Raw genomic sequence first — 24036 nt, forward strand, 5'->3', positions numbered from 1 at the left:
TGTGTTCTCATTGTTCAACACCCGCCTATGAGTGAGAACATGCGGTGTTTGATTTTCTGTTCTTGTATCAGTTCTTGACAACAGAAAGCCCATCACTGCCTTAGCCATGAGGAAACTTGCCTTGGGCACCATCTACTGGCTCTCCTGAAGCTAACAGGGGCGAGTGCTCAGTGGTTTATAAATTGCTTCCATTCAGACTATGAAACCGTTCAGCCTGCTATAGTTAGATCTCTGGCACAGATCTCTGGCACTGGCCCAGGAGGTCTTGAAGGTGAGAACAAAATCTCTTAACATTTTCTAACCTGTACATCTACTTGAGATTCCTTTAAAGTCTGGATTTCATCAGGAAAACACTGCATTCTTTTCTGCTATATGTGAGTTAGCATCTAGATTCCTGGGTCCCTCTCACCTGTGCAAATGTGTTCAGATTCGCAGATCAAGGAAAACCCAGGAGTTTCAAAGACTTGCCAGTAAGAACTCTGAGATCCTTGCAGTAGCCACATCCTTAGGGAAAGAAGAAGATGACCTCTAAAAGCATGCGGCTGCTCCTACTACTGAGCTGCCTGTCCAACACAGGAGTCCTAAGTGGTGAGTACCCATTACTTAGCTGGAACTGAGCCATGGCCAGTGTTCACGCAGCCCATGTAGGACAGCCATCCATTCGCCCACAACAACATTAAGGCCCTGTAGGAAAAAGATTTTAAAACATAGAGATGAAAAACGAAGATAGGTACTAAAAAATTCAAGGACTCGAGAATCCAACAAAACCCAATTCTCTATGGTTGTAAACCATACTTAAATCATTGGTTCAGTGTAACTTATAATATTAATTTTGCAAGTTTATTGTGAAGGGCAGAGATAATGCATTTAAAACCCCTGATGCCTAGTAGACTGTCAACAAGTCATAGCCGTAATTAGAATTCCCCGGGGTTATCATGAAGGGTATTACGACAGGGTTATTATGAAGATGATTAGAATTCCCCAGTGCTTATGCACTGGCTTATCATTTGAGCATTATTAGGGGTTCCAGTTTGCAGGGGACCTGCAATCTAGTTGGAGAGGTGGCTCTTACACACTTACAGACCACACATCAAGTGCAAAGTAACATGGTAACAAAGTGAGTCATAACACTGTCGAATCCACCAATAGAGAAAGCAGGGGAGGAACCCTGTATGAGTGATATAAGAAGCAATGTCACAGGAAAAGTTCCAGTTTAACCTGAAAGGCTTAGGCTGAACTAGATGTTTAAGCATCGCAGTGCAAAAAGCATTAAATTTTAATGTTCGCTGCAAGGTTTTGCTGAGAGAGAAAATTAATTTCTAAATCCCCTCTATTGCTCTTAATATTGCAGTGCAAAAACCATTTAGGATATATCATAAGGGAGACTCCCCCAAAATATTAAGAATAAGTAGAAAGTCCTTCTAGAGCTGGAAGAAAGAGCCACATGCATGTCTACAATTTCACATGGTTATGAATGATCTGAAGAACCTGGGGCATTTAGTGAAACTGAGTTTCTAATTCATACAGCAAGTATTTGTATAGAATCTATGTACTAAGCTTAGTTTGGCAGTGGAACATTTTGCGATGAAAAATACACTGCACCTCTTCAGAAGGATTTTACAGTCAGGTTGAGATGATACCATGTAGAGTCACACATGAAGAGGGCCACTCAGTATCATTTCATTCATGGGCTGAAGCCAGGGAGGAGCAGAAAATGTGGTACATTAGTGAGGAGACGAGGATGGGCAGGAGGTTTCTTTTAGGACCACTGAAGCTGGTCCTAAAAGATTAGATGTTGGGACTGTGGGGACTTAGGGGGAAAGAGTGGGAAGGAGGTGAGAGATAAACGACCACAAATTGGGTTCAGTATATACTATGCTCGGGAGATGGATACACCAAAATCTCTTAAATCACCACTAAAGAGCTTACTCATGTAACCAAACACCACCTGTTCCCCAAAAACCTATGGAAAAAAAAAAGAAGCAATGTCACAAAATACCAGGAATAGAAAGAAATGAAATGGAAACTCATCCGGTGTCATGCCTTCCTTCTATTTACAAGGTAAATGAGGTCCAGAGAAAGGTAGAGATTTACTCGACGACGTCACACAGTAAGACTAACAGATGCTTGGATTTTAGTGCTTTTCACGGTCCCATGTGGCCTTGCTGGGCATTGGATATGTAAGAGTGAGGGAAGAATCCATGCTTGAGTGTCTCCTTTGTTGAGAAGAGGGCTTCCAGAGGGATCCAGTGCTGTCTAACTTAGCACTGCTCCTCCTGGGGAATGTCCTCAGCCATGGGTAGGATGATTTGGAAGGACATGTGAAGAAAAGCAAGGTCCTCTGGGCATCGTGTTGGCCCCTATGGCTGAAGTCTGTGGTCCTGGTCATAGCTTATCCTTAATATGTCCTCCATGGCTCTTTGCCTGCAACCCTACACCAGTTCACTCAACTATCTCAGGCGGCTCAGGACCTGTGGAACTCAGCCGTGCAAGAAAGTGCAAGTCTCTGGGGGCCTCTCTTGAGCCCCTCCTGCAGACCTGTCTTATGTGACCATTTCTTTTTTTTTTTTTTTTTTTTTTTTTTTTTTTTTGAGACGGAGTTTCACTCTTGTTACCCAGGCTGGAGTGCAATGGCGCGATCTGGGCTCACTGCAACCTCCGCCTCCCGGGTTCAGGCAATTCTCCTGCCTCAGCTTCCTGAGTAGCTGGAATTACAGGCACGTGCCACGATGCCCAGCTAATTTTTGTATTTTTAGTAGAGACGGGGTTTCACCATGTTGACCAGGATGGTCTCGATCTCTTGTCCTCGTGATCCACTCGCCTCGGTCTCCCAAAGTGCTGGGATTACAGGCGTGAGTATGTGGCCATTTCTAAGTGGACAGGTGGTTCCCTGCAACCTCAGGCTTCCTTAATGAAACTTGAAATCTGCCCAAGCTGTATCCTGGGGAATATGATACAAACCTCCTCCCATCCCCGAGATCTCACTAACCTTTCTGGCTTCTCTCCAAAGGAGGAGATACAGACACAATATTCACCACAGGTCCTCCAATTTCTCTTTTCCGGATAGCTCTTTCTTCCAGCTCTAGAAGGACTTTCTACTTATTCTTAATACCTTGGGGGAACCTCCCTTATGATATATCCTAAATGTTTTTTGCACTGCCATGCTTAAGAGAAATAGAGGGGATTTAGAAATTTTCGCTCTCAGCAACACCTTGCAGTGAACATTAAGCTCTGATTGCTTCCACAGTGATTTCTCTGTCCTGATAGCTGCCCTTCCCCTGAAGCAATCCATGCCATTGATTCAGCGAGGGGAGACATAGAGCTCCATCATTTATGGGCAGTAAAAAACTTCATCTGGCTTATATTTTCAAAAATATTCCATAATAATGATAATGGGTTTAATAGCTTCAAGTTTTAACTAGCTAGTGTTTATTGAACAATTCCTAATCACTAGGCTCTGTGCTGATCACTGTACATGAATTATCTTAATTAATCCTCCCAACTACTGTGTGAAGAAGGCGTAATTGTTGATCCCACTGTGCAGTCAAGAAAAGTAAAGCTAAAAGAGACTAAATCACATTCCTAAGGTCAGACATGAAATAAGTGATGGAGTGGAAAGAGGATTAGAGTGGTCCAGGCAAGATGCTAGAAGCTGAAACCTCCTGACAGGGCATGTGCAGAGATGAGGGGATGGAGCATCATGTGAGGTGGGGTCAAGGTTCTAAGGCCACCATGGAAACATTGGCCTCTCTCCCAGTTTCCACTGCACCCCGCATCTGGGTAGCCTCAGCAGGTTACTCACTCCTCTGACGAATTTCCCTTCTCTGTACAATGGAGATGGTCATCCACACAGGATCTCCCAGGGAGGCTCTGGTGATTAAACAAAATAATCTCAACGAATGTGCTTGAGCCATACAGGATTTAAAACAATGACGTGAGCACCATTACTAAGATGACTAAGACTTCGAGTCGGACTGTCTGTCTCGGATCAAATCTTGCCTTTATCATTTATTTTCCGTGGGATCCTGAGACACGATACTTTCTCTCTGTCTTTGTTTCTTCATCTGGAACGTAGGAAAAATGACAGTGTTGTTATGAAGATGATTAGAATGTGTGTAAATGGCCTGGACCTGGACCGGGTGCATAGTAAATGCACAGTGTGGTGTAAGGCCAGGTGTGGTGGCTGGCACCTGTAATCCCAGAACTTTGAGAGGCCGAGGCGGGCGGTTCACTTGAGCCCAGAAGTTCAAGACCAGCCTGGGCAATGTGGCCAAACTCCCGTCTGTACTTAAAAAAAAAAAAAAAAAAGTACAAAAAACTAGCCAGGCATCGTGGTGCTCACCTGTAGTCCCAGCTACTCCTGAGGCTGAGGTGGGAGGATCACCTAAGTCCAGGAAGTCGAGGCTACAGTGAGCCGAGATGGTGCTGTTGCCCTCCAGCCTGGGCGCTGGGAGTGGAGCAGCAGAAGGCAGAGCCACAGCGCAGCAGCGTGGCGGTTAGTGGCAGATCGAGGAGCTGAAATGTCTCCACCAGGGGGCTCACGGCAATAGCAGCAGCATTGCAGGGGGCGGAGCAGAAGGGGAGGGGAGAGAGATGAAGTGAGGAGTGAGAAGGGGGAGGAAAAGAATGAGAGGCAGAGAACAGAGGATCGTAGGCAAGGAAGGACACGCACAGACACAGAGGCACAGAGACAAAAGAGACAGAGACGGTGACAGAGTTCTCTCCCCCAGAGAGAAAGGAGAGATACACAGAAAGTCAGAGACAGATGCACAGAGACAACTGAACACAGAGACGCTCAGAGAAACACAAAGAGAGACAGCGACGGGAGAGAAACAGAAGAGAGAGAGCTTAACTGTGTGGGCTCGTGTATAGCTGTGGGTCTCCTTCACGCTGACCCTCCAAGTCCTCTGCGTGTGACCCTTCTAGGCCCTCTGCTTTCATGGCTTGGATCCAGAGGAAACAAAAACCATGGTGGTGGAGGTTCACGTCCTAACATGTTTGCCCACAGGCTGCCAAGGGGAGTTGCTTCAGAGTGCCCGAGACCAAACCAAAAACACCTGGTGTGATGCCACGGGCCTTTGTCCTCAGGCCTAAGGCCGGAGATTTGGGCTCCTCTTTGTCCCTGCTTTCAGAACAGTCTCACCGGTATTAAGTCGGAAGGCATATTTTCCAGCTGGCCCTTTCTGAAATTCACGCCCATGTCATTATCTGCCCTCTGCTAATCAATGGGCAGCCTTCTCTTAAGAAGATCCATTTTCACTGGAAGTCCAAAAATTTCTTTTCCTCCTGACAAAATAATCAAGGCAGTCCAGTTAATTATTTCTATTGCTACGTTTCTAATTTTTCATTCTTTCATATTTATAAAGGTTGGGAGGGTTGGCGGCAGTAACATAGATTTTTTTTTTTTTTTTTTTTTTTTTTTGATATGGAGTCTTGCTCTGTCCCCAGGTTGGAGTGCAGTGGGACAGTCCTGGCTCACTGCAACCTCCACCTCCCAGGTTCAAGCGATTCTTTTACCTCAGCCTTACAAGTAGCTGGGACTACAGGTGCGTGCCAAACACTCAGCTAATTTTTGTATTTTTAGTAGAGACGGGGTTTCACCATGTTGGCCGAGATGGTCTCAATCTCTTGACCTTGTGATCCACCCGCCTCGGCCTCCCAAAGTGCTGGGATTACAGGCATGAGCCACCGCATCCAGCCTAGTAACATAGATTTTTAAGTCATAGGGAGCTGAATCTGCAAAGCAGCTTTTCCTTCTTACTTGTGACCTTGGGCAGATGACCACCCTGAGCCTGTTTCCTTATCTCCTCAAGCAATTATGATAAAGATACAATATGGGTAAAACATTTAACACAATGCCTGGCACTAAGAAAGAATCTTGCAAGGTGAAGGGCCGAAGGGGGAGGGGAGAGAGAGAGAAACGTGAGGAAGGAGGAGGTGGGGGGAAATGAGAGCAGCAAACAGACGAGTCATAGACAAGGAAGGACACACAGAGACACAGAGACAAAGAGACAGAGATGGAGACAGAGAGCACAAAGACAGAATGAACGGAGAGATGATGGAAAGTCCGGCCCCTTATCTACAGAAGCTGGTCACAGTGGTACTAGTAGTAACAGCAATGGCATAAAGGCTGCTTTTTATTTATCATAAAATTATGTCCCTATTTCTGAATGTGGTAGAAGAGGAAGCATTTAAATACATGAATGTCTTTGCCGTTTGTTCATAGTATATTTGACCTATGCGTTGAAACCTTTCCTGCCTTGCCTTAGCTGGGGTTAGTCATTATCCACTATTCATAGGTACCAGGAATAGCACGTGCAAGGGGTCTAAAGCTACACTGAGCATCGTGTTCCAAGACGGAGCTGGGACTGTGGCATAGAAGGATGTGTCTGGACAGGGGCGCACAACCAGGTCATACAATCTCCCACATGCCAGACCAGCAGAGAGCTCATCTGAAAGCAATGGGGAGCCCTGGGAGATTGATAGGCAGGGGCTGAACTAAAACAGAAGGGCGGGGCAAACACATGAGAGTAGTATCATTTGAATGAGGAGAGAGAAAATGCGGTCATGACAACTGTGGTCTATGGACGCCTCTTAGGGAAAGAAACACTTCTGCAGCCATCATGGTGTCCCAGGGTAGCCACGTGGTCACAGAGCCTACACTTGCTAGCTTGACGTCCCCTGGATCACCTGGTGCCTCTGTACATCCAGCCATCTCCCCCTCTTTATAAACCTTCAGATTCAGTGACACGGCCAGTGTCACTTCAGATTTAGTGACCAGTTGACTAGCAGGAAAAGCGTGTGCCTCCCTGAATCATGGCTTCCTTTGCCTCTAGGCTCTGGCTCTTTCCTATTTCTTCTGCAGTTGCCTGACAGACATCCTGTACTTAAGGCAGACTTAAGTGCGTGTGTTTCGATGCATGCCCTCACATTCCTGCCTCCTTTCCTAAAATGTTCCCTTCCCCAGGACTGACACATGGCCCACCTTACACTCAAGTTCCAGTCAAGTTGCCATGTGACCGGGTCCCTTGTCTCCCAGGCCAAAATGACTTCTCCCTCCTTGTAACGCCCCAAACTACCAATTTATGTCCCTCATCCACTCTTGTGATGCCTTAAATTATAGTTGTTTGACCTTCTCTACTAACGCAAGATTCTGCCAGATGCTGAGAATCTATTCTAGTTATGTGTGTCTATCTTTCCCAATGATGTAGGTATGTCTATTCCAATGACGCATTCCAGAGCTGGAGAAATGACCACAGCACGGGTTCGGAGGACCCCCTGGGCTCACTGGACCCACTGTGAGGCAGATCAAGCTGAAACTTCATTGATCATGTGACTTCCATAATTCCTGCTCTGACTGGAGGACCACAGTGACATTTTCTTGGAATTAGTTCAGAGGCAGTGTCCAGTAATTGCAGAAACACAGTCACACTGGTAAACAGCCATAGGTTGCAGGTCCCTTTGGAAAAAGCCAGAAGAAGAGTAAACTGTACACATTTTTGGCAGTATAGCAGTGATCTTCGTGAGGGGACTCTCTTCATTCAAGGGGTTCCTGATTGCAGACTGTATCAAGTCTGGGAATGGTTTTTGTGATCATAACGTGAAATTGCTTTTTGTTTATGTGCAGATATCATCATGAGACCCAGCTGTGCTACTGGATGGTTTTACCACAGGGCCAATTGCTATGGTTACTTCCGGAAGCTGAGGAGCTGGTCTGACGCCGAGGTAAGAAACCTGCCGATTGCTTGCCTGGCCTTTCTAGAGCAAAGGACCAGCCGGAGCCCCAGATCTCATTTGATTCAGGATCCAGGGCTCTTCCTGGGCATTCTGAAGAGAAGCCCGTTGGGTAGTGAAATGGAGAGAAAAGGATTGTGTGTTCAACTCATTCAGTTCTGTAAGCATTGCTGAAGCAGGCGCTGTATGCCAGACTCTAGATGGGCTACAAGCATATATGGATGCATAGGAAACAGCCCCTACCCTCAGCGAGCTCTCTGTCAGTAAAGGAGACAGAAATGCATCAATCAAAGGAGGAATTCACTGAAAGGATAACTGAGCTCCTGTTCCTGCGTTCTGACATTTACCAGAAAGAAAGTGATGTGTACACACGCGTGGAGCAGACACCTGGGAGCCGCTGACAGAAGGCGAAACAGTCCAAGCAAACGTGGAAACTTCCACTGCTCCACACAGTCCACAGACATGTCCGTTTTATTTCACTGAAGTTTTTAGGGATAATCAAATAGGCAATCAGAGTGAGTTATCTCAGCCGCGTGTGGGGCGTCGGTGCTGCTGTCTCTGTGAATTGTGATTAATTGGGGGAGCCGTGTGGGTACATTTGGCGTGATCTGGGCCCATGTGGTCTTAGAATCCCTGTATATAACTCGACAATGAAAAACAGAAAATAAAAGAATGAAGTAGCGACCAGATGCCAGCTACTGAAATGCAGCGTGAGTATAAATGACTTTCCAAGTTTACACTGAGGGTAACGGACACAGCAACCCCAGTGAAGTCTGAGCCGAGTCCTGAATAATTGTATAAAAATGAGAGTGAAACAGCAAAGAAGGGGTTTCCCAGACTCTGTCCCTGGAAAGGAAATGAGCTCGTGGAGAGCAATAGACTTTCTCTGTAAAAACAAAGAGAACAAAAAGGAAGATGTCTGGGAACCCATGGTAATTGAGATCTGAGTTTAAATCAAACTCTGCCGCTCTTTAGGTACCGCCGTTTACCTGTTTCCCTACTGGAAAGTGGGATAATACCTTTTACCTCATAGAGTTGTCAAGAGGATTCATTAAAACAGCTCGCATAAAGCACATGGTAGATGTTAATTTAGGGTCTCAAGAAAGAACAGCGCCCAGGATTGACGCTGAACCTTAACAGATTTAACAGGATCAGAGTGCAGAGAGGGTGCTGGGATGGTGAGCCCAAAGGGGACCCCTCCCACTCAGCCTGGGCTGTGCTGTTCCCTGATTCCTCGCCAGTGTTGCTGCTGTTCTTGGCTCTTGAGACACCTGGAAGCTGATGGAGGCAACGTGAGAAGCACGTGGACATCTGACCTTGAGCTTGAGTGACAGAGGCCTGAGTTCTAGTTGCAGCTCCAGAACTACCAACTGTGTGGACCGGGAGGGAGGCCATCACATAACATATTCCAAGCCTGTTTCCCCTTCTGACGCAAGGATCTTTTGTGGCTGGTACTCAGTAGGCACTCAATAAATGCTGTCTGGTCATCTGGCTGGCATGCCTCACAGACCTGAGAATTAAATAGAATTACAGCTGGGGAGACTTTCAAGATGGCCGCCTAAGAACAGCTCAGGACTTCAGCTCCCAGTGAAAGTGCAGAGGGTGAGTGGACGCCACATTTCCAGACGAACTCTTATTGCCCACAGACCAGGAGATACCCAGGCAGAGGGGTCGCCAGCGTCGCAGTCCCAGCCGGTGCGGCTGTTTTGGCCCCTGCGGGGCTGATTCCGCCCGCGCGGCTGCTGTGACCACTCCCTGTTGCTGCCGATCTCCGTACAAAAGCCACTGGTCTGGGAGCCCTCTTAGCTGGCGAGCAGAGCCTTGAGACGGCAGAATAGCCCATTCATCTGAAATAGCGAGTCAGGCCAGGAGATTCCTAGGCAAAAAATCCGCCAGGAGCCGGCGCCGCGGTTCGAGCCGACTCCGTGAGTCGCAGCACGGGAGATCCCGGCGCCTTTTCAACAAGCGACCAGAACGCGGGGTCGTTCAACTTAAAAGAAAAGACTCTGAGTCAGGGAGCCAGGTGATCAGGCTCGGTTGGTCCCACCCCTCCACCCCCAACAACAACGAAAACAAAAACAGTAATTGGAAACCCTCTGGGTTGAGCCCTTCAAACCGAGCACAGCTGAACCGGGACGGTCCGGCTCCGTGGGGGAGGGGCTTCCGCCATTACTGAGACTCTCCACCGCTACGGAGGCAGGCTGCCGTTGCCGAGGCAACCCGCCGTTGCCGAGGCAACCTGCCACAACAGAGAGAGTCCGCCATAACAGAGGCGGGGCCACCATTGCCCAGACAGTTCTAACTACGCCCATATAAAAAGGACTACAGGGAAGAGCTCAGGGCAGCTGGGCGGAGCCCACAGCAGCTCAGCAAAGCCCCTGCGGGCAGGCAGAGGCTAGGCGTGCTGCTAGCTGGGCGGGTCCGACCTGAAAAAAAAAAAAAATCAAAAAAGGCAGTAGTGCAACGGAAACTCATAAAGCTCCAACTCCCTGGGACAGAGACAGACAACAGGTGGATAAACCCACAAAAATGGGTAGAAACCAGCGTAAAAAGGATGAAAACTCCCGAAACCAGAACACCTCTCCTCCTAAAAGTGATCACAACTCCTCACCAGCAAGGGAACCAGACCGGATGGAGAAGGAGGGTGATGAAATGACAGAATCAGACTTCAGAAGATGGGTAGTAAGAAACTACAATGAGCTAAAAGAACATGTTCTAACCCATCACAAAGAAAATAGGAACCTTGAAAAAAGATTGGACGAACTGCTGACGAGAATGGACAGCATAGAGAGGAGAATAAGTGAATTGATGGAGCTGAAAAACGCAACACGAGAACTTCGTGAAGCATGCACAAGCTTCAACAGCCGAATTGACCAAGCAGAAGAAAGGATATCAGAGGTCGAAGACCAACTCAATGAAATAAAAAGAGAAGGCAAGAACAGAGAAAAAAGCGCAAAAAGGAATGAACAAAATCTTCAAGAAATGTGGGACTATGTGAAAAGACCTAATCTACGTCTGATAGGTGTACCTGAATGTGATGAAGAGAATGAATCCAAGCTGGAAAATACTCTTCAGGATATTATCCAGGAAAACTTCCCCAACCTAGCAAGGCAGACCAATATTCAAATCCAGGAAATACAGAGAACACCACAGAGATATTCCTCAAGAAGAGCAACCCCAAGGCACATAATCGTCAGATTCACCAGGGTTGAAATGAAAGAGAAAATGCTAAGGGCAGCCAGAGAGAAAGGTCGGGTTACCCACAAAGGGAAGCCCATTAGACTCACAGCAGATCTCTCAGCAGAAACCCTACAAGCCAGAAGAGACTGGGGGCCAATATTCAACATCCTTAAAGAAAAGAACTTTCAACCCAGAATCTCCTATCCAGCCAAACTCAGCTTCATAAGTGAAGGAAAAATAAAATCCTTTGTGAACAAGCAAGCACTCAGAGATTTCATCACCACCAAACCTGCTCTACAAGAACTCCTGAAAGAGGCTCTACACATATAAAGGAACAACCAGTACCAGCCACTCCAAAAACACACCAAATGGTAAAAAAGCAGCAACACAATCAAGAATCTGCATCAACTAACCAACAAAACAGCCAGGTAGCATCAAAATGACAGCATCAAATTCACACATAACAATACTATCCCTAAATGTCAATGGACTAAATGCCCCAATCAAAAGACACAGACTGGCAAATTGGATAAAAAGCCAAAACCCATCAGTGTGCTGTATCCAGGAAACCCATCTTACATGCAAGGATACACAAAGGCTCAAAATAAAGGGATGGAGGAAGATCTACCAAGCAAATGGAGAGCAAAAAAAGGCGGGAGTTGCAATTCCCATCTCTGATAAAATAGACTTTAAAGCAACAAAGATCAAAAGAGACAAAGAAGGACATTACATAATGGTAAAAGGATCACTGCAACAAGAAGAGCTAACGATCCTAAATATATATGCACCCAATACAGGAGCACCCAGATACATAAGGCAAGTTCTTAATGACTTACAAAGAGACTTAGACTCCCACACAATAATAGTGGGAGACTTTAACACCCCATTGTCAATATTAGACAGATCAACCAGACAGAAAATCAACAAGGATATCCAGGACCTGAACACAGACCTGGAACGAGCAAACCTAATAGACATTTACAGAACTCTCCACCCCAAATCCACAGAATATACATTCTTCTCAGCACCACATCACACCTACTCTAAAATTGACCACATAATTGGCAATAAATCACTCCTCAGCAAATGCAAAAGAACAGAAATCATAACAAACAGTCTCTCAGACCACAGTGCAATCGAGTTAGAACTCAGAATGCAGAAACTAACTCAGAACCGCACAGCTTCATGGAAACTGAACAACTTGCTCTTGAATGTTGACTGGATAAACAATGAAATGAAGGCAGAAATAAAGATGTTCTTTGAAACCAATGAGAACGAAGACACAACATACCAGAATCTCTGGGACACATTTAAAGCAGTCTCTAGAGGAAAATATATAGCAATGAGTGCCCACATGAGAAGAAAGGAGAGATCGAAAATTGACACCCTATCATCAAAATTGAAAGAGCTAGAGGAGCAAGATCAAAAAAACTCAAAACCTAGCAGAAGACAGGAAATAACTAAGATCAGAGCAGAACTGAAGGAAATAGAGACACAAAAAACTCTTCAAAAAATCAATAAATCCAGGAGCTGGTTTTTTGAAAAGATCAACAAAATAGACAGACCACTAGCCAGATTAATAAAAAAGAAAAGAGAGAATAACCAAATTGATGCAATAAAAAACGATAAAGGGGATATCACCACAGATTCCACAGAAATCCAAACCATCATCAGAGATTATTACAAACAACTCTATGCACATAAACTAGTAAACCTGGAAGAAATGGATAAATTCCTGGACACCTGCAACCTCCCAAGCCTAAACCTGGAAGAAGCCGAAACCCTGAATAGACCAATAACATGGTCTGAAGTCGAGGCAGCAATAAAGAGCCTACCACCCAAAACAAGCCCAGGTCCAGATGGGTTCACAGCTGAATTCTACCAGACATACAAGGAGGAGCTGATACCATTCCTTCTGAAACTATTCCAGACAATCCAAAAAGAGGGAATCCTTCCCAAATCATTTTACGAGACAAACATCATCCTGATACCAAAACCCGGCAGAGACTCAACAAGAAAAGAAAATTTCAGGCCAATATCCATGATGAACATAGATGCAAAAATCTTCAATAAAATACTGGCAAACCGATTGCAACAGCATATCAAAAAGCTCATCCACCATGATCAAGTAGGATTCATCCCGGGGATGCAAGGCTGGTTCAACATACGCAAGTCCATAAACGTAATTCACCACATAAACAGAACCAAAGACAAAAACCACATGATTATCTCGATTGATGCAGAGAAGGCTTTTGACAAAATTCAACAACCCTTTATGCTAAAAACCCTCAATAAACTAGGTATTGACGGAACGTATCTCAAAACAATAAAAGCTATTTATGACAAACCAACAGCCAATATCATACTGAATGGGCAAAAACTGGAAGCATTCCCTTTGAAATCTGGCACTAGACAAGGATGCCCTCTCTCACCACTCCTATTCAATATAGTACTGGAAGTTCTAGCCAGAGCAATCAGGCAAGAAAAAGAAATAAAGGGTATCCAAATTGGAAAGGAGGAAATCAAATTGTCTCTATTTGCAGATGACATGATTGTATATCTGGAAGACCCCATCATCTCAGCCCAAAATCTCCTGAAACTGATAAACAACTTCAGCAAAGTCTCAGGATACAAAATCAACGTGCAAAAATCACAAGCATTCCTATACACCAGTAATAGACTTCAAGAGAGCCAAATCAAGAACGAACTGCCATTCACAATTGCTACAAAGAGAATAAAGTACCTAGGAATACAACTAACAAGGAACGTAAAGGACCTCTTCAAGGAGAACTACAAGCCATTGCTCAACGAAATAAGAGAGGATACAAACAGATGGAGAAACATTCCATGTTCATCGTTAGGAAGAATCAACATCGTGAAAATGGCCATACTGCCCAAAGTAATTTACAGATTCAACGCTATTCCCATCAAGCTACCAATGACCTTCTTCACAGAACTGGAAAAAAACACCTTAAACTTCATATGGAACCAAAAGAGAGCCCGCATAGCCAAGTCAATTCTAAGCAAAAAGAACAAAGCGGGAGGCATCACACTACCGGACTTCGAACTATACTACAAGGCTACAGTAATCAAAACAGCATGGTACTGGTACCAAAACAGAGATATAGACCAATGGAACAGAACAGAGGCCTCACAGGAAATACAACATACCCACAACCATCTGATCTTCGACAAACCTGACAAAAACAAGCAATGGGGAAAGGACTCCCTGTTTAATAAATGGTGTTGGGAAAACTGGCTAGCCATGTGCAGAAAGCAGAAACAGGACCCCTTCCTGACACCTTACACCAAAATTAACTCCAGATGGATTAAAGACTTAAACATCAGACCTAATACCATAAAAACCTTAGAAGAAAATCTAGGCAAAACCATTCAGGACATAGGTGTAGGCAAGGACTTCATGACCAAAACGCCAAAAGCAATGGCAACAAAAGCCAAAATAGACAAATGGGACCTAATCAAACTCCACAGCTTCTGCACGGCAAAAGAAACAGTCAGTAGAGTGAATCGGCAACCAACAGAATGGGAAAAAATTTTTGCAGCCTACCCATCTGACAAGGGGCTGATATCCAGAATTTACAAAGAACTAAAGCAGATCTACAAGAAAAAAACAAACAAGCCCATTCAAAAATGGGCAAAGGATATGAACAGATACTTTACAAAAGAAGACATACAGGAGGCCAACAAACATATGAAAAAATGCTCATCATCACTGGTCATCAGAGAAATGCAAATCAAAACCACATTGAGATACCATCTCACACCAGTTAGAATGGCGATCATTAAAAAATCGGGAAACAACAGATGCTGGAGAGGATGTGGAGAAATAGGAACACTTTTACACTGTTGGTGGGAATGTAAATTAATTCAACCATTGTGGAAGACAGTGTGGCGATTCCTCAAGGACCTAAAAATAGAAATCCCATTTGACCCAGCAATCCCATTACTGGGTATATATCCAAAGGATTATAAATCATTCTACTACAAGGACACGTGCACACGAATGTTCATTGCAGCACTGTTTACAATAGCAAAGACCTGGAACCAACCCAAATGCCCAACGATGATAGACTGGATAGGGAAAATGTGGTACATATACACCATGGAATATTATGCAGCCATCAAAAACGATGAGTTCACGTCCTTTATAGGGACATGGATGAACCTGGAAACCATCATTCTCAGCAAACTGACACAAGAGCAGAAAATCAAACACCGTATATTCTCGCTCATGGGCGGGTGTTGAACAATGAGAACACATGGACACAGGGAGGGGAGCACTACACACTGGGGTCTGTTGGGGGGAAATGGGGGAGGGGCGGGGGGTGGGGAGGTGGGAAGAGATAGCATGGGGAGAAATGACAGATACAGGTGAGGGGACGGAAGGCAGCAAAGCACACTGCCATGTGTGTACCTATGCAACAATCTTGCGTGTTCATCACATGTACCCCAAAACCTAAAATGCAATAAAAAAAAAAAGAAAAAGAAAAAAAAAAAAAAAAAGCTATACATTTCCCTCTAAACATTGCTCTGTTGTATCCTATACATCTTGCTGTTTTATTTTTATTTTCATTTAATTCAATATATTTTCTACTTTTCTCTTTATTTCTTGACTCATAGGTTTAGTCATTTACTGTTTAATTTCCAAATATTTTTGTGTGTCTCAAATTTCTTTCCATGCTTGATTTCTAATTTAACCACATTGTAGTTTCACATAATACTTTGTATGATTTAAATCTTTTCAAATCTGTTGAGATTTGTTTTGCAGTCTAGCATATGATCGATGATGGATAATGGCACATGTCTACTTAAAAAGAATGCATATTTCATTGTCTTTGAGTGGAGATCTCTATAAAATATCAGGTCAGATTAGTTTATGATATTGTTCAAGTCTTCATTAGTCTTGTTGATTTTCTTCAGGTTGCTCTGTGAGACATTGAGAGTGGAACACTGACACTGGTGAATATAGTTATTGAATGGTCTGTTTTCTCTTTAATGTTTGCTCAGGTATTTTGTAGCTTTGTTGTTAGATGGACATAATGGTTATATCTTCATGATGTACTTACCTTTTGTCATTATGAAATGTCCATCTTTATTTCTAGTAATATTTCTTGTCTTTAAATTTAGTTTGTTTAATATTAATATAGCCAACCCAGTGCTCTTATGGTTACTTTTAAAGCAGCAAATTGCAGTATAATTTTCATACCATAAAGTTCACCCACAGTTTGAGTGTAAAATTCAATTATTTTTATAGACCTGAAATTTACAGATTTGTGCAAACACCATGGCAAAGCATCACTCCAAAAAGATCCCTTTAGTTGATTTGGAGGCATTCACTCCCCATTTGTATTTCTGGCCACAGTCGTTCATGAATCTGCTTTTATACAAACGGGATCATGTAATATGTGACCTGTTGCATCTGGCTTCTTTCACTGTATGTACTGGTTTTAAGGTTTAATATGGTTTGTCTCTGTGTCCCCAATCAAATCTCATCTCTAATTTTGATCCCCACATGTCAACGGAGGGACCTGGTGGGAAGTAATTGGATCATGGGGGCGGTTTCCTGCATGCTGTTCTCATGATAGTGAGTAAATTCTCACAATATTTGATGATTTAAAAATGTGTGACTTTCTTCGCTCTCAATGTAAGATGTACCTTGCTTCCTCGTAGCCTTCTGCCATGGTTATAAGTTTCCTGAGGCCTCTCTAGCTGTGCAGAACTGTGAGTCAATTAAACCTCTTTCCTATATAAATTACCCAGTCTCAGGAATTTTTTATAGCAGTGTGAAAACAGACTAATACAAGGTTCATCCGTGTTGCAGTATCTGTTCTTTGTTTCTTTTTATTTCCAAGTAGTTTTCCACTGTGTGAGCATATCACATTTTATATTTCTATTTACCAGTTGATGGACATTTGAATTGTTTTCCAGTTTTGACTATTACGAATGACACTTCTATGGACATGCATACAAGTCTTTGTGTGGGTATGTGTTTTTATCTTGAGCAGAGTCCAAGGAGTGGAATTATTATTTCTGCTTAACAAAGAAACTGCCAAACTGTTTTCCAAAGTGACTATACTGTCTTACACTCCCACCCTGTGCATTCCAGTTTCTCTACATCCCTGCTGACATTTGTTATTGTTGGTGTTTTTCATTAAAACCATTTGAGTGGGTGTGAAATGGCATCTGACTTTTATTTTAATTTTCATTTGTCGATAACCTTTTTTGTGTGCTTATTGGCTACATATATATATATTTTGTGAGATGTTTATTCAGATATTTTGCCCCTTTTTATATTGTGCAGTATTATTTTGGAATTGTACAAGTCTTTGTATATTTTGGATATAAATGTTTATCATATGCATAATTTATAAATATTTTCTCTCAGTCTGTGTTTATCTTTTCTTTTTTAATGGTGTGCTTTGAGGCACAAAGGTTTTTAATTTTGATGAAGTCTAATTTATCAATTTTATGTGTATTAGTTTGCTAGGGCTACCATAATATAATTCTACAGAATGAGTGGCTTAAACAACAGAAATCAGTTTTTTCACAGTTCTGGAGGGTAGAAGTCCAAGATCAAGGTATTATTGGGTTTGATTTTTCTGAGGCCTCTATTCTTGGCTTACAGATGGTCACCTTCCCTGTCCTTCACATGGCCTTTCCAACATACATGCACATCCTGGTATCTCTTTTCCTTCTTATAAGGACACCAGTAATATTGGATTAGAGTCTATCAATATGATCTTGTTGAACTTTAATGACCTCTTTAGAGCCCCATTCTTTAAGTATAGTCACATTATGAGGGGTGTTTGGGGTTAGGACTTCAACATGTGAATTTGGGTGTACATGATCAGCCCATACATTATGGATCATGCTTTTTAATGTCGAAATAATCTTTGCCTAACCCAAGGGCACAAGGATTTTGTTTCATGTTGTCATTTTTTAAAATTTACAAATATTTAATTGACAAATACAATTGTATTATTCAAAATGTAAAAAAAAAAAAATAGAATTACAGCTATAGAAGCTTGCTGGTATTGTAAGTGGTTTGCAAGTGTGAGGACTAAATTATTATTAAATGGTAATCACATCGAATCTTGAGTAAATTAGTAAAAGCAAGAACTGGAGCAGTGAAAATCTAAGCAACCCAAACTATAATTTTATTGAATTAATTCAGTTTCTTGTCATGTAACACAACCCCAGAAGAGAAGAAAATAAAGTTGTGAATCACACACCCAAATATATATAAACATTTGCCTTGTTTAATTGAATAATAGGTTTCTGGTTACAGAACAAGAATTTGTCATGTCATGCGTTCCATACAATCCTTAAAACAGTGAGTGATTCCCGTTTATTCACCCCCAAGAAACATTCAGATTGCATGCCCTTGGAGATGGAAGAAGGTAGCACTTTTTGCAAAAGAAGGAGAATTTGGGATCGATATGCTGACATACAGGAGTAGAACAGACTGGGGATTAGAGCTGAAAGTTTTAAAAGTTGCAACAGAGCAGATAGTTACGTATCTGCCTCTGGTGCAGAAGAACCCCCCACCAAATCAAACCAGATTTGGTGGCATGGCTACTGTTGAGGAAAGGCAAAGAAGTGGGCACATTCATCTTCAGTAAGCAGAGATGCTACACGAGCGCAGGGAGGAGTCTCCACTCCTCTGGAGGACCACCTCACATGTTTAGGCAATTGATCCATACTTATTCAGTAGCGAGTCAAAATCAGTTACAAACCTCCGTTCACAGTTTACCATGTGTTATTCTTATGTAACATAGGATAATAGTAATCTAACATAGAGAGAATCTAGGCTCAGGTATTAGGCAGAGCTGGGCTCTTTTCCTGTGTCCAGCTGACCTTTCCTGATCCTCCATCTCTGCATCCATAAACAAAAGGTGGGCCCCACCTCCCTAGGCTGCGGTTAGGACTGAATGGGATAGTGCCCATGAGGTGCCTGGTGTATGGGAGGTACACCTCGAAGAGCAGTGCCATGTCGTCTGTTCTTGATGGACATTGTGTTCACGTTCTGACGCCTCTGAAATCAGGTGTGTGCTACAAACACAGTGTACCATACATTCATTGACAGTGATTTTGTTTTCTTTCTTCACGGGACATAAAATAATGGCACATGGTACAATCAGCAGGTCCTTAGATTTGTTGAAATGCAGTATTATAATACATTTAGTCCTCATGGCAGGTCCTAGGTAGCAGTAATTATTTTCCAGATGAAGAAACTGAGCCTCAGAGAGATGAAGTGATTTGTCAAGGTCACATACACCTGAGAGGCAAGACTGGGGCCCCAGGCATGTCCTTGGACCCTAAATCTCTGTACTGCCTCTTCCTCTGAGACCGAACGCTGTGGAGGGCAGTTGTGTTTTTTCCCAGGGTGGCAGGAAGTCTTTTGTGGGGTTTAGAGCACGCTGTGTGGAGGAAGCGGGGGCTTGTGAGTCCCACCTGCTTGGCACACTAGCATTCTGAGAGGGCTGTGCTTTAAACATCCAGGCATCATTAACAGGATTTCTCCTTGCACGTAGCTCGAGTGTCAGTCTTACGGAAATGGAGCCCACCTGGCATCTGTCCTGAATTTAAAGGAAGCCAGCACCATAGCAGAGTACATAAGCGGCTATCAGAGAAGCCAGCCCGTATGGATCGGCCTGCATGACCCACAGAAGGTAACCCTCAGACTTGGCCACAAAGGCCCTCTTGGGAAAGCCAGGCTGGCATCCTCTTTTGGGGGAATGGCCTCTCGGCCTGTAACAAGGACACAGCAGTGAATCTTCTCCAGATATGCCTCCAACTGACAAAGACCAAGGCCTCAAGGTCAGGGGCCCCGTTCTGACCCTCAGTGGAGGATGTGATCTAAATGACTCCATTGTATAGACCTTTGTCTAATTAAGGTCCTCCTGAATCATAGAGCACAAAATTACCAGCTTTCTAGACCTAAAAACTGTGTGTGTGTGTGTGTGTGTGTGTGTGTTTGTATGTACACAGACCTGTTACAAGACAGATTAATCAAATCTCCATTGGATCTTGCTTTAAAGTTGAAAGCTTTCAGCTAGCCTTTCTTTTAGATGCTGTAATGTTTTTTATGTTATCCTTGATGTTTTTCACTGTAACTCTGTTCTTTTCATCAATGTCTTATTGTAAGAAATGGCATGAGAGCTCTCTGTAAGGAACAGCTGGTTGGTGAGATCTAGATATGGGGGCTTCAGTTCGCAGATTCTTGCTGGGGCTTCTTTAGTTGACTCAAACAAACATAGGGGACATAAAGTGGAAACCCCCACAATTCCTGCTTAATAAACCTGCTGAAGATACAACACATTCATTCACACTCTTTCATGAATATGTGTTTACCTTTTAGTATTCGTCTATAAATATGGCTCTTTCTCTTTTGGAACATTATATTACAGCCAAACTAATAATCCTCTGCCATAGTTGTTACAAGTATTTTATACAGTTATTTCATTTTTAATGTCATTTATTTGACGATCAGAAATTTTACCTTTTTACGTATTCACATGGCTTTCCATCAGGATCCTGTCATTCAGATCGAATAAACACTTACATCTATTTCTATTTTTTTTGCAGTAATATTGGTAATGTTTTTCTATTCATGGTTGAGTGGAATGACTTTCTATTTTTCCTTCTTTAAGCATTTCTGTACCTTCCCAATGTTTGCAATGAAAACCATGTTTTAAAGGGGCTTGCGGGGCCTTCCTTGGCTGTGACTGGCTGGTTCTGAGCAGTGCGCTTCTCCACCTCCTGTTGTTTCAGAGGCAGCGATGGCAGTGGATTGACGGGGCCGCGTATCTGTACAGATCCTGGTCTGGCAAGTCCATGGGTGGGAACAAACACTGTGCCGAGATGGGCTCCAGTAACAGTAAGTTCTAACGCACCACCCCTCACCGCTTCCCAACATGCGGCTTCTTTCCTTTACCTGGTAAGAGTGAAAATGGATGCGGGGGACCCTCTACTGTCCCCATTCCACACCAGCAACTCTTCTCCAGCAGGGCAGTGGCCTGGCCACAGACACTGGTCACCAACCTTCAGTCCTTTGTGACCACTTTACAGTCTTTGCCATATCAACGTACCAGCTGTTCTGCTATTTACTCAATATTTTCTTTAAATCCACTCACTTTTTTTTTCTGAAATACGCTTTTTTTTTTTTTTTTTTTTTGAGACCTGAGTTTCGCTCTTGTTACCCAGGCTGGAGTGCAATGGCACAGTCTCGGCTCACCGCAACCTCCGCCTCCTGGGTTCAGGCAATTCTCCTGCCTCAGCCTCCTGAGTAGCTGGGATTACAGGCACGCACCACCATGCCCAGCTAATTTTTTGTATTTTTGGTAGAGACGGGGTTTCACCATGTTGACCAGGATGGTCTCGATCTCTTGACCTCATCATGCACCCACCTTGGCCTCCCAAAGTGCTGAGATTACAGGCGTGAGCCACCGTACCCGGCCAGCTTCTTTTTTAATTCAAAATGTAGAATATTAATGCCTCAATACGCAGCCACGCACACATTCCTGTTCTCTCTCTGTGACAGGGCTTGTTCCTTTTTTATATCTCTTTAGAAAGAACTCCAGAGCATTGTACTGTGTGTGTCCCTCTCTCACCCTTTCTGACTTTCCCCTTTATGTCAAAATGTGTTCTGTGACTTTGGAAAATTGCAGCTTGCACTGTTTCCTGACTTTTTGCTGGTCCACTTTTAGACGTTTAATCGTGGTAACTGGGGTTTTGCAATTTGAAAAGAAATTTTATATTCAGTATCCATTGTGGTGAAGAATGTGGGTTCTGCATTCCAAATGTCCAGAGTAGAATCCCAGCTCCTCCAAACCGAGCTTTGTGACCCTGTGCACATCTCTGACTTCTCTGTGCCTCAAATGCCTCCTTATGAAAAGGAGAACATAATGGCCCTAATCATCTGAATACATGTAGCATGCTTATCACATGCAAGCTAGGCTCGCAGCTCCTGGAGGAAAGGGAATGCAGGACAGTCTCTCATTCCCCCTTCCCTGCACCCCACTCTGGTGAGGAGGGAGGAGCAGAGTGAAACAGTAACCTCTCTTGCTTAGTGACTGTGGCGAGCTGTGTTGTGCTTAATTGTCTGAAGCTGCTGTTCTAGCTTATCCACAGGTTCATAGGGCAGCAACCTCAAAAAAACCTGCTAATGAGAGTCAACCTCAAGCAGCACCCTATGCAGGCAGACTCCCCAACATGGCTCCTGGCCCATGGCCTTGTGTTGTATTCGTTTTGCCCCACACTGTGAAAGTGCTCACAAGCTTGCAGGCCCCGTTTCATTGACACTCCACGGTCCCTGTGCTGAGCCCTATGGAGGCAGGCATGAGCAGGCCTCATTCTCTGTGCCTCCCAAGAACAAGGAGTGGGAGGGGCACACCTCACCCACTCCTCTCCCCAGGGCTCTCGCCCAGCCAACACACACTGGGAACAGGGCCAGATCTGCAGGTCAGGGCCCAAGCAGACACCCAGCCAGGAAACAACTCTTCACTCTGCTGCAGAAACCCGAGGATGTCGAGTGACCCTGTGGAGCTCAGCTTCTGGGAGGGAAATAGTTGGACCTCGCCTCAAAAATACTCCAGTCCTTCAAAAGGCCACCTCCGCCTTGCGCTCAGCCCTTTTTCTTTTTTTCTTTTTCTTTTTTTTTTTTTTTTTTTTTTTTGAGACGGAGTTTTGCTCTTGTTACCCAGGCTGGAGTGCAATGGCGTGATCTCGGCTCACCGCAACCTCCACCTCCTGGGTTCAGGCAATTCTCCTGCCTCAGCCTCCTGAGTAGCTGGGATTACAGGCACGTGCCACCATGCCCAGCTAATTTTTTGTATTTTTAGTAGAGACGGGGTTTCACCTTGTTGACCAGGATGGTCTCGATCTCTTGACCTCATGATCCACCTGCCTGGGCCTCCCAAAGTGCTGGGATTACAGGCGTGAGCCACTGGGCCCAGACTCAGCCTTTTTTCATAAGCAGATGGCCTGTTGGGATGTGACTGGCTTTACAAGCTTTCAGTTCATTGAACATGGAACAGGAGCTTCTTAGAGCCTCAGCTGTGGACTTGAGGAAAGGCTACCCTCAGATCCTCACTGCATCCTGCTTCAACACAAGAGCCCCTCATTCTCATTTGATTCGTGTCAACCCCCACCTTCCCTCAAAAGCAGTGCTGGAGTGGAGCTTTTGCCGTGGTGTGTGACATTTAAAGGGTTTTTCTCTCACTGGCAAAGTTAGTGTCTGTATTAAGTTTCTCCAGGGAAATGGAAGTAATTGGATGTATATAGAGAGAGATAGAGATTTACTTTGAGGAATTGACTCATGCAATTGTGGGGGCTGTCAAGTCTGAAATCCACAGGGCAGGCCAGCAACCTGGAAATTCTTGCAGGAGTTAATGTGTGGTCTTGAGTCCAAGGATGGTCTGGAGGCAGGATTTCTTCCTCTTTGGTAGACCAGTCTTTTCTGTTAAGGCCTTAGGTTGATTGGAGGAGGCCCACCAACATGATGGAGGGTCATCTGCTTTACTCAAAGTCTACTGATTTCTAAATGTTAATCCCATCTAAAAAACACCTTCACAGCAATCAAACAACTATACACCATAGCCTAGTCAAGTTGACATGTTAAGTCAACTGTCATAATCGCCTTATCTGTGACTCCAAGAAAAACGTCAAGATAATGCTGGCGGCCAGGTGCGGTGGCTCATGCCTGTAATCCCAGCACTTTGGGAGGCCGAGACGGGTGGATCACGAGGTCGAGAGATCGAGACCATCCTGGTCAACATGGTGAAACCTCGTCTCTACTAAAAATACTAAAAATTATCTGGGCATGGTGGCACATGCCTGTAATCCCAGCTACTCAGGAGGCTGAGGCAGGAGAATTGCCTGAACCCAGGAGGCGGAGGTTGCGGTGAGCCGAGATCGCGCCATTGCCCTCCAGCCTGGGTAACGAGAGTGAAACTCCGTCTAAAAAAAAAAAAACGCTGGCAAGCTCAGCACAGAACGAAATGGATTTAAATGTCTGTTTATTTTCTTACAGACTTTTTAACTTGGAACAGCAACGAATGCAACAAGCGCCAACACTTCCTGTGCAAATACCGACCATAG

At 44.1% G+C, this 24036-nt stretch overlaps 1 protein-coding gene across 1 annotated transcript; it reads left to right on the top strand.

Moving 5' to 3' along the window:
* Nucleotides 1–521: 521 nt before the first annotated feature.
* On the top strand, nt 522–24036 carry REG4 (regenerating family member 4). Its single transcript, XM_039460933.2, has 5 exons — nt 522–588; nt 7628–7725; nt 19470–19607; nt 20710–20815; nt 23969–24036. The coding sequence occupies exons 1-5, from the start codon at nt 522–524 to the stop codon at nt 24034–24036; spliced, it is 477 nt and encodes a 158-aa protein (XP_039316867.2).

Source organism: Saimiri boliviensis, chromosome 11 (assembly GCF_048565385.1).
Source record: "Saimiri boliviensis isolate mSaiBol1 chromosome 11, mSaiBol1.pri, whole genome shotgun sequence".
NCBI lineage: Eukaryota > Metazoa > Chordata > Mammalia > Primates > Cebidae > Saimiri > Saimiri boliviensis.